Genomic DNA, 12,500 nt, shown 5'->3' on the forward strand with positions numbered 1-12,500 from the left:
TGTGGACACATTAACATCTGTGAAAACCTAGGCAGGTATTCCATACCGTAGTGGCTTGCAGTATACAGTACACAGGTGCATGCATGTATGTCACTGCTGCTTGTGTTTCCTTGAAGGCTCTGTTTCTGTTCATGCTAGAGAAGCTATCCTTGACCTCACCACACAGCTTAGCAACCCTGTCTGCAAAATGCTCACTTAGCACCTTACATCTGTGTGTGTGTGTGTGTGTGTGTGTGTGTGTGTGTGTGTGTGTGTGTGTGTGTGTGTGTGTGTGTGTGTGTGTGTGTGTGTGTGTGTGTGTGTGTGTGTGTGTGTGTGTGAGTTGGTGAGTGGGTGAGAGAGAGAGAGAGAGAGAGAGAGAGAGAGAGAGAGAGAGAGAGAGAGAGAGAGAGAGAGAGAGAGAGAGAGAGGGAGAGAGAGAGAGAGAGAGAAAGGTTAGGGGCACACATTGCTCATTTGTGAGTACTCTAAATATATACCACCTCTGACTCATACACACACACACACACACACACACACACACACACACACACACACACACACACACACACACACACACACACACACACACGCACAAGTGCACACGCAAACGCGCACACACACACACACGTGTACACAAAGCCATGCATGAACGCACACATGCGCTCTCTCTCTCTCTCTCGAACGTTCACACACACACACACACACACACACACACACACACACACACACACACACACACACACACACACACGCAAGCACTCACACACACACACACACACACACACACACACACACACACACACGCACACACGCACAAACACACACGCACACACTTCCTTCCTCCGTCCCTGAGTGCATCCACCACAAAATACTGCCCATACCGTAATGCACATGGTTGCACTCAGACATACTGAGCTGTACCTCATCTCCCCAACACAAAGGGCCAAAGGGCACCAGTACAGCCAGTGTTGCCAGATTGGGTGGTTACCCGCCCAATTGGGCTGCTTGGGATGGCCGTCTGCGGGTAAAAACGGGAAAATTCGGCCATTTGGCGTTTTTTTTCTGCAGTGTTATGACCATAGAAATCAATGCAATTTGTTGAAATTGGGCAGGATTTAGAGCTTCTTGCCGGTTTTTCAGCACCTTTTGGGCAGGATTTGATCAGACACGTCTGGCAACACTGAGTACAGCCCCATTGATGTATCCAGTCGTCTGTCTGAAGCAGTACATACTTCACACATAGCAGTCGTCTGTCTGAAGCAGTACATACTTCACACATAGCAGTCGTCTGTCTAAAGCAGTACATACTTCACACATAGCAGTGGTTCGGTAGCCAGTGCAACTGGATGAAGAAAGGACCCATGTTACTCCTCTATTCATCAAGTTGGACTGGCTACCGATCGCTGCCCAGCTCAAACCCACAGCCTTGACACTTGCCTATACCACGACAGGAACAGCTCCAGCTTATCTGAAGGACATACTAAGGACTTATGTTCCTGTAAGAGAACTATGCTCCTCCAACACAAACTGTCTGGCCCTGCCACCTGCTCGCTATAAGCAATCCCCATCGAGACTGTTCTCTGTCACGGTTCCTCAGTGGTGGAACCATCTCCCAGAGGCAGCAAGACTAAGCAGATCCCTTTCAACTTTCAGGAAGCAAGTATAGACTCTTCTCTGCCGTGACCGTCTACTACAGTAATGTTTGGGCTGCCCCCCCCAGTCCCGAGCCAGACTCTATGGCATGACATGTTTGTGTCTGTACTCTATCTAACCCTGTTTTGGTTGAGTGTTTGTATGTGTACTCTAGCTAATCCTGTGCTAATATACTTAATGTAGTTTTTTTTCTTTTAACTGACCCTACTTAGAATCTGCACATGCTGTTCTGCATAGTTCCTGTCTACTTTGTATCTGCTAGTAATGTTGACTATGGTTATGTCCTCGATTGTAAGTCGCTTTGGTTAAAAAGTGCAAAACAATGCAATTGCCAAATGCAATGTAATGTAATGGTTCCCATAAAATTGTCCCATAATATTGCTACATTCTCATGTGAAATTCACATGAACAGCAAGCACGTTCAATAACCATACAAGTTAACAATATTACCTACCAATATATGTAAACACATACAGTTCAGTGAAATAGACAGTAAAACAGACAGTCCCTTCCCTTCTCCCTGTTCGGTGTCCTTTCCTATGGCACTGGGTGTACGTCAGCACCCTCTAGCCATAACTTCCCATAATTGCAGTAGAAAGGGATCACAATTGAACTGAAATGATAGAACCTAAAAAACACAACAGGAAATATGAGTCTTGTGACATTGGCACTATCACAGCCACCTCACCTGCTGGATCATACCTGTATAAGCACATCAGTACTCACACAAAAAAACATGCTTAACCCTTACCAAAATACATATACAATCTATTCTCTGTCTGTCTGTCTGTCTGTCTGTCTGTCTGTCTGTCTGTCTGTCTGTCTGTCTGTCTGTCTGTCTGTCTGTCTGTCTGTCTCTCTCTCTCTCTCTCTCTCTCTCTCTCTCTCTCTCTCTCTCTCTCTCTCTCTCTCGGGCCTGTTTTTCATTACATTGATGTAGATGCCTTTTTGGGAATTTGGGGATTGGGAGGACTGTTGTGTGAGGTGGATGAGGAGGAGAGGTTGGTGTTGAGGCTGTAAGAAGGGAACTGGTTTGGTTTTGTTTTTGTTTTTCTTTGCTTTGCTTAAAAAAATGATGATGTTCTGACGGCTTTGTAAGAATTTGAATCATTGGTCCAATAAAGGACTTTTTAAACCTCTCTCTCTCTCTCTCTCTCTCTCTCTCTCTCTCTCTCTCTCTCTCTCTCTCTCTCTCTCTCTCTACTTCAACTAACTGGTCAATACCTGTATGCATGAATGCTAAAAAAAAGATTCCGGCCCCTTCAGAGAGACCACCTTCACATTCTTGAAGTATGTATTCTGACTGAACACCTCCATGTAAAAGTGGCTCTTAGGGATATGGGTAGGAGTTTGGGACTTTGGGAGGTGCTGTAGCCTGGGCGAAAGCGACAGTTGACGCCGTCTCCGTCAAAGAGTCTGGCAAAAGCCAAGAGGAATCTGTCTCCGTGGAGGGTGAGATGGTCTGATATTACTCTTCCATTTAAATTAATTTGAGTTCCGAATTCAAATTACAGTTTTTCTCAATTGGTTTTGTACATTTCTCACAACAGAATAATGATTCTCAAAAGTCTTTGTTCAATTGTGACTTCCTGGTGTTACCTGTGCACATGGTCAAATCAGTTTCTCATTGTTTTCGGCATGTAGCAAATGCTCTCGTCCACCATGCCATGGCTGTGTACAATTCTCAGTGATTTCGAACATTATCAATTGCTTTTGTCATATCATTCAAAAAGCTTTGTCACTGAATGCATGCAACTATCTCAATCTTATCTGATCAACGTAATATAAAGCCGAATTTCCCGAACATTTCCCATTCAATCTAAAAAACAATTCGCTTCAGAAAAGATCCTCAAGAGTGTACTATTCAATTGACAACATGAGAAATTGATTTGACTAGCTTGTCCATACACTATGACACAATGACTAACCATTCTGCTGGCGCTGATACGTTCATTGACACAAAAACTTGGTTTTGAAAGACAAACTAAGGGTTTTGAGCAAGAGACTTGGTTTTGCAGGTTATCCACGGTGTTTTGCCATTTGTTAAAGCTGTTTTGAGAAGGAATATTATGTTTTGCAAATTGCGAGAGAGATTCGAGAAATGTACAAAACCAATTGAGAAATACTGTAAAACCCATGTCGCAAAAGCAGACCAATAACAAAACAAAAGTGTGAATATAGTTACCTTAACCAATCAGTAGCGGACTTCGCGGGTGAGTTCTGCATCACCACTCTCAACTATTTGCTGATTGGCTAAACGCTGAGAGAACCGAGCTTGATGCTTTTGGCAGACGATGTGCGGAGCCAAAATCTTTGGGTGGAGTACATAGGATGGCGTCGCCAGGCTAGAGGTGCTAGCCTTGCTAACGTGAATTAGAGGTGTAAATCACAGCCTCCATGACGATAGCATTCAATATCGATTTCTTAAGGTAGCGATTCAATTATTTTTGATACTTAATAATGCCCCAAGATACTATACTATACTATACTATACTATACTATACGATTCGATTCGTACTTCTTCCACTTCTCCTATACTATGGAGCTAGGGCATTGGGCAGGGGCCAGCGTTTCGATTCGATGCATTGATACTGTACATATCGATTATTATTTACACCCCTAATGTGAATGGTATAATCTGCTACTGGACCACTGATGAAACTCCACATAACTGCTCAACAGCACATAACTGAATCTGCACATAACTGCAGTCATGGGTAAGCAGTTAGGGCGTTAGACTCAAAGGTTGCTGACAAGCCAGGCTGGTGGGGGGAGTAATAAACCAATGCTCTTCCCCATCCTCCTCCATGACTGAGGTACCCTGAGCATGGCACCATCCCGCCACACTGCTCCCTTGGGGCGCCCTTGCACGGGTGAGGCATAAATGCAATTTCGTAGTGTGCAGTGAAGACTTGTGTGCTGTGGAGTGCTGTGTCACAATGACAATGGGAGTTGGAGTTTCCCAATCAGGCTTTCACTTTTTTCTCACTTTTTAACAACACATTACTGCACAACAGCACATACCTGAAACTGCACATACAGTAATGGGCCAATACAGACGTGTCGTTCCAATGCTAAGCCCAATCCAACAACTTGTTGCACATATCAACGACTAGACCCAGGGATGACTAGCTCACTAGTGCTCCAGTCATCCCTGGGTCTAGTCGCTGAGAAGTTGCCAAGTTCTGGTCTGACCAAGAAGATAACGAATAACATTTCCAAACGGCATGGATAACCCACCTCCCTTGGTTTGCAACTGGTCTCTCCCAGAAAGGGCTGTGCCGAAGTTTAAACCAAATATTTTCTTAGTCCCAATAGAACGTCTCTGCTTAAACCAAGTCACTGCCATGAACACGTCTCTACCCAGGGCCATTGGAACTGCTCAAAGTTGATTGCTTCCCGACAAATTGGGTGGAGTTCGCCAGCCCAGCGGAGCTTAGAAAGTACTTGAACGAGCTCTTTTTCTGACTCACTTCGCAGCGCCGAAGGTGTTGCATCATTAGGAGGGTGTAGCCTGGCTACATAATAACATAGGCCTACATCAAGAATGTCAACTGTCAGTAATTGGTCACCACTCATTTCAAAACAGAGCTGAGCTCACTCCTCGCACCCAAGCGCTGCAGGGAATCGAGGATCCAGACCAGAAATGAATTATGAAGTAATTAATGTGGTTTGGTCAAACCAGGCTAGCACTAGACCATCTTAAGCATTTTATGCTGCTAGACGGGTTTGTCTAGTTTACAAGGCAACTTTAAGGTCATAGTGCTGGCCCTGCCGTGGCCTAACGGTAGGGCACTGGGTTATTACGCCGGCGACCCGGGTTCAATTCCGACCTGGGTCATTTGCAGATCCATCCCCATCTCTCTCTCCCCACTCATTTCCTGTCTTTCCTCCATTCTCCTGTCAAAAATAAAGGCAAAAAACCCTAAGAAATGTATTTATGTCATAGTGCTGTCCTGTGGCACACACATACACACAGACAAACGTGAAAGTGATTCTATTTGTCATCAGAAGGAATGATAAAGGTGGAACTTTTGATGGTCAAAGATAACTACCCCAATGACGTTTTGTTACTCCATGAAGTGAACACATATGTTCATTAATGACACACTACAGTCCATGACCAAACTCACATTGCATCCACATTGCACATGCCTACCCAAACTGTATATAGGGCATAGCCAACTGAAGTACATGACCTTGGTAACATACTGAGGGTTAGGAGTCACACTCAAAGGCAGCGTTAGGACTAAGGTGCTGTTTCCACGTAGCTGGATATTTTTATATGTGGATATTTTTTTCTCCTGGTTGCATTGGTTTTGCATTGGTTTTGGCCCTCCGTTTCCACGTAGCAGATATGTAAAAATACAGGTATAAAAAGCAGGAGAAAAAAATATCCTGTTTAGGGGGCTGAAACGCATTTGTTACAATGGAGGATTTTTTTTATCCATATGTTGCGTTTACACCTAGCAGGAGAAAAAAATACCCGGCTAAAAAAATATCCTGCTACATGGAAACAGCACCTAAGCTGTGTTTTTTAGCTGGTTAGCTCATACTACAACAGATAAACCACTCATTACTGTGTTAGTAGAAATGCCAATGAACACACCCATCTTCATCACACATGCCTCTGAACCAAACAGTCACTGGTAGCAATAACATGGATATCCGGATAGAAGAAACCAAGCACTAACTTCTATTGACATTACATTTTATGTTACATATTACAGGTTCTTCCACAGCAGCTCTTCCTTAACTCCCCATGGTTTCTACAGATACCGGTAGCCTACATGTAAATGTTACATACTATTGCAAACCAAACCTGTCAAAACCTTAGACAAACATTTACAAGCATGTACAATTACTGTATGTCTACAAGTGAGCAGTCTTTAGATTCAATAACTGTGGGGATTAAGCAGGAAGCCATCAACTCTTATTAAAAATGAATGTGTTTTATATCAACGGAGGAGCAATTCCAAATGACTGAATGTCAGATTTCATGACCTCACCATCATTTGGATGGTGCCTCATCTGTAACTAAATTGTTGGTGGAAATGGGTTAATTAAAATATCTCACAAAAAGCAGATACGTATATCATCACTAGCTATGCAAGCCTGTGTCCTGGCTATTCTAGCCTATACTATATGTGAAAATGTTAGCATCCAGTGCTAGCAGCATCTGAAAACAATGTAAAGGTGAAGCATGAACCTCACCTGCTTTGGGAAACATCATCAGCACCAGTAGAAAAGCATAACGGCTCAGGGTTACAGACTGTCAGTCATTATTAGCAGGCATTTGTTATTGGCTAGTAGGCAGCTGGGCGGGGGCAAGACACAGAAGCGAGCCAATCCTCATCAGAGTTGGCCGATGAGTCAGGCACATACGGCTTGCACTAGTTGAGCAGCAGCATTCTGTTGTCGTCCCGGCGACGGCTCTGGGCATGCCCAATGGGGGTCGCGGCATGCACACCCTGCTGCACACACCTCACGTTCTCCACAAGGCTACTAACAGTACGGTTCTACGGTTCTACAGTTCTACAGTTCTACGTTCTAGGAAATGTCACACTTCTCTATGGAAAGCATGCACGTCACATTTCCACGGCTAGAACTCCAGGAGGCATCACACACCAAGCTGGACTAGGCCTCTGCACGGACAACTACAGAGCATCCCGAAAAATCTATGGACACTTTAAAACATTTTTAAAAAGTAGGTGTTTTATTATAATGCATGTAATTACAAGACGTAGAATAGAATTTACAGACATGATGTTACTGTTTTGTCACCACCTGTTCTCAAACGGACTGTCTGTGCATTCACTTTCAGTGGCTGCAATAAATTCAAGTATGTTTGCAGGTCTCTTACCGTAGGCTGTAGCTATCAATTTGAGAACAGGCAGTGAAGCAAAACAAATACAGTGATGTATGTAAATTATATTAAATGTTGAATATGAAATACATTTTAATAAACACCTACTTAACAATGCTTTAACGTGTAGGCCTATACATTTATTGGGACACCCTGTGCATTGAATAAGCCAACACATAACATATAGCGTTGACATTCAGGGCGCTGTTTCTCGAAAGAATCATTGCTAAACAGTTAGCAACTTTGTAGGTTGCCAATGGGAAATTGCATTGCAACCAAGTAAAGTTGCTAACTTAGTTCGCAACAACACTATCAAGAAATGCACCCAAGAGCAGTTGTCTGTGTAAGGTAAAAAAGAAAATCCAACTTGGTGGACCAGCGCCATCCTGTGACTGGGAGTATGCTGCAATGCTGAATAACACTTCATTTGGACCCCTTACCATAAGCTCTTATAACCTGTATAGGCAGGTGTCATAACAGATGACCAACCACTGGCGAGCTGTTTCACAATCACCATAGATTCCTTGTGCAATGACCAGACTGTGTCACTTCTACCCTCTCGTGATGTCAGTCACCTTCCAGCAATGAACATATCAGTGCAATCGAAGCAGGTATATGCTGCATCCGGTAGCATACACATAGACGGCGCTGTTTTCAGCCTGAAACCGGTAATATACCTGCTTCGCTTCAAAACGGAACTTGTCTGACATCACAGTTAAAAAAGGGCTAATCGTCATGACAATGCTAGCAGTAGCAGCCTACATAATTAATATCTGACACATGGGTCGATATAGAAACAGTGATAATGAGAGCTGTCATTGTTGCAATTATCGATTGCGAGATTGAGGTCAATATCGTACACGTATGCAACAGTGGTCATTGCTGGTCATGATGTGAGAGCCAGTGTTGGTCATCTGTTATAGCGTGCTTATGTCACGGCTATGGCAGCCTTATGATGAGGGGTGCTGATAAAGTGTTGAAGATGCTGAAAGTCATGGGGCAATGTTAGCAATTTTGTTTGTGTGTTATTTTGTGTGTGTGCGTGTGTGTGTGTGTGTGTGTGTGTGCGTGTGTGTGTGTGTGTGTGTGTGTGTGTGTGTGCCTGTGGCTGACTCACGCATCGTGAGCAGTCATAGACATGTCAGCGCGAACACACACACACACACACACACACACACACACGCTGACATGTCTATGACTGCTCACGATGCGTGAGTCAGCCACAGACACACACACACACACACCCTATGACATGATGGATGAATGACGACAAGCAGTGCTGCCTATAGTGTGTGTGTGTGTGTGTGTGTGTGTGTGTGTGTGTGTGTGTGTGTGTGTGTGTGTGTGTGTGTGTGTGTGTGTCTGTGTGTGTGTGTGGGTGTGTGTGTGTGTGTGTGTGTGTGTGTGCGTGTCTGTGTGCGTGTTTGCATGTGTGTTTGCGTATGTGTGTGCGTGCAGGACAGAGCACTAGAGAGGGAAGAGAAAAGGTAGGTAAGAAATAAAGAGGGCTTTACTTTTCGCGACGGAGATTCTGCCGACCGCACTTTCTTGGGAGACATCTGTGAAGAGAGCAAGAGAATTAATGGCCCGGCTTTCTGGCCTTGTCTTAACCACACCCGCGTACTAATCTTGAACAGAGGACCTGAAACTGCCAAATTAAGCACCGATCGCAGAGGGGAGGCATGAACTCAAAGGTCAATATTTGAAATCTGCATGACTTTACCCTAGCATTTGCTCGTGCGGTGTCATCTGCTCGTATATATCCATCCCCCACTCAATGATTGGTCAGAGCTGCGCTCAAATTTTTTTAAGTAGTGTTTAAGGCTAAGTATACTTAAAGGGACACTGTGCAGGAAATGGACAAAAAAGGTACTGCAACTATGCTGTTCATTGAAACTGGGCTGCCTATTGCCAAATTTGATCTTTACATGAAAGTTTACTGAGTAATAAACAAATATTTTCTAGTATGGTCCAAGTACAGTCATTTTTACAGCTAAAAATGGCTATTTTTTTTAATTCAAAATGGCGGACCATGGGGAAGATCCCCCTTTTCATGTATGAAAAGTGCAATTTTTCCAGTCATAATGAATACTTAGAATTTGATGCTGGTGGTAAGTATTCATGAAAAAGGTAACATTAGTGAATGGGCAGCATGAATTCTGGAAATAAACAACTAAAAATCTCACACAGTGTCCCTTTAAGTATGAGTGAGCCAAAGGTAATATATCACATCACTAATCGTTTATACATACAGTCATTTTATATACTTACATACAATATTTGCAAAAAAAATGCTTGCGCAAAGTTCATGTACGAGGTAAAGTACCGCATGTATAAACGTTTAGTGATGATGTGAGACCTATTTCTGATATACTGCCAAAGGAGGACCTCATACTTACAGTGAGTACTAGGCTTAAGCACTACTTAAGAGGTTGTTTGGTATTATGAGTAGTCTCGTCCCCCAAGACCCGACCCAGACATAACATGGAGGGAAATGTGAATCGAGCAGAAGCTTATGGATGGCAAGGCTAGGATAATGACTTTTCCCCCTTTTCTGAGATATCTCATACTGCTAAGCGACCCCCATTCCACAGCCCCTCCTAATGTGGCCCCGATACGGTCCAGATGAGGCAAGCCTAAAAATGTGCAGTGTTACTTCAATACCATTCTGAGAATACATGATCCCATCCGATTTTTGCGTGAAATTCAACTCTTTCAGTGTTTAATCACACACACAAAGCCATATACGAATGCTCTAAAATGGAGTGTTAAATTGAACCTCCAAAGTGTCAATGCAACATTCAGGGTTAACTTAACACGAAATAAATTGGGACCATAACAAAAAGTGTTGAATTAACACTGCAAATTCAACGCTGTATACAGAATGTCACATCGGGACCAGATATAGTACAGTGTAGTCAAACACAAAAAGAGTGTTGCAGTGTGTCAATACTTTTTCCCTTGATGCTCATCTGTGAAGAGATTCCTGGTTAATTCAAATTAGAACACGTTGAAAAAAAAAGATCTGCACTATGGACACTGAGGAGGGCAGAAGGCTGAAATGTGTCTCTCTGTAGAACAAAAACAAAAGTGTCCTATTAGTCCAGCAGCTAAATGCAGATTTTCAAAGGTCGTTTAATTGTTTTCAACTATAATGTGCATTCATTTGGTCAGCACTCTTAAAACAACAAACGTCTTTTGAGTGAAGCCTATAAGCTTTTACAAAAAAACAACAACACTGAAATATACCGGTACTTGAAATTAGAAGATCATTTAGGCCTGAAAACGGCCTTACAGCCTGACGCGTCAGGGCGAAAGGATAAAAAATAATTCATACTGTGTTTCCAGGTTAAGGACTAACAAGTTCAATGGCAAATCCTGCCGTATGGATTCATCATCTAGATAAAAAAGAGAAAAAAGTCCGCTACAACCAGGATTTCATGCTCCCAATTATTTTATTTTATATGTAAAATATAAAATAATTGGGAGCATGAAATCCTGCTTGTAGCAGACTTTTCTCTCTTTTCTTATCTGGATATTTATCTGGATATGCTCCCAGGTCAGACGCCTGGATGTGCGAGCTTTTACCTTCAACTTGATTCATCATCTAGATCATTGATGCCCAACATGGACTACACACACCACGTGGGTGTTGTGAGTGACCACACTGCAGGGGGTATATAGAGGGTATATAGGAGAAAAAAAGTTATGGAGTATTAAACATTGGGATAGAGGAAGATATATAGATCAAGCATGAGGGGGTCCTCACGATATGTCAAAAAAAAGGCTTGGGAGGGTTGGGAAACACTTACTTTGACAGAGGGAGAAAACACACGCTGTATGCACTTTGTATACCGAAGAGTGTCAAATACACCTAGTGTCGAATCAGTCAAGTTGGTGTACTAACAACATTAAGAGAATGCAATTTAACACCCGTTTGAAGCGGTCCCACTCTCTAGATGGACTGCACTGCGCCAATGTGATAAAGGTTAGCATTCCCAAATGCTGTTAGATGGTTGGTAATATTGTTGCAATGTTTACCACAGCTGTATTAGAGAAGATAATTGCTTCGCATATGGGAATATTGGCCATTGAGTCTTATGGGCTATCACAGACGAGCACATACCAACAAGAGGTAAGTGAAAGGCTGCTTATAAAGTTGTTTTGTGAATAATGTTTGAACCAGGTATATAGTTTTGATGATAATGCTTGAAGCTTTGTTGTCGAATGATTTATAAAGTGGTGTCACGTTCCTGCAGTGTGCCCCCCATAGCACCACATATTTGGCTAGCATGGCAGGCAGCGCCGATTTTCTATCATTAGCAGCGCCGATCTACTGTCATTAATCAACTAATACTACAGATTCCTACCAGCACCTATCCGCACAAACAGAACCAGTGGTGACAGGGTCGGCTGACTATAGCAGTGTTGCCAGGTTTGCCTGCCTAGGATGGCTGTGTGCGGGTAAAAATGGCATTTAGCGGAAAAACCCGCCCAATTTTTGCCATAGAAATCAATAGAATTGGGCGGGATTTTGTGCTTCTATGCGGGGTTTGAGCATTTTTTGGTCTGGAAACCATCAGCCTCATCTGGCAACCCTGGTCTTTAGGGCTGCACAGTTCAAACATCTTGGGGTTCTGGACCACACACAACACACCCTCTACCATTATGGTTTAAGGTTCCCAACCTCTGATGCTTTCTTGCACTCTTATTTTCATTGCTCTCAACACCATCCCGCACTCCTACCGCTTGCACACATGCACACAAGCACACAAGCACGCACGCATGCACGCACACGCGCGCGCACACACACACACACACACACACACACACACACACACACACACACACACACACACACACACACACAGACACACACACACACACACACACACACACACACACACACACACACACACACACACACACACACACACACACACACACACACACACACACACACACACACACACACACTTTTGTCCTCCCTACATCTGTC

General features: G+C 43.4%; 1 protein-coding gene across 1 annotated transcript in view; it reads right to left on the bottom strand.

Annotated features, from left to right (window-relative positions):
• Window positions 1–12,500, bottom strand: part of pak5 (p21 protein (Cdc42/Rac)-activated kinase 5) — a 130,188-nt gene that overhangs the window by 94,471 nt on the left and 23,217 nt on the right. Inside the window, exon 3 of the mRNA XM_063222151.1 lies at window positions 9,016–9,060. Within this exon, the coding sequence (XP_063078221.1) occupies window positions 9,016–9,060 (45 nt within the window). The remainder of the gene's footprint in view (window positions 1–9,015; window positions 9,061–12,500) is intronic.

The sequence above is a fragment of the Engraulis encrasicolus genome, chromosome 18, assembly GCF_034702125.1.
Source record: "Engraulis encrasicolus isolate BLACKSEA-1 chromosome 18, IST_EnEncr_1.0, whole genome shotgun sequence".
NCBI classification, from domain to species: domain Eukaryota; kingdom Metazoa; phylum Chordata; class Actinopteri; order Clupeiformes; family Engraulidae; genus Engraulis; species Engraulis encrasicolus.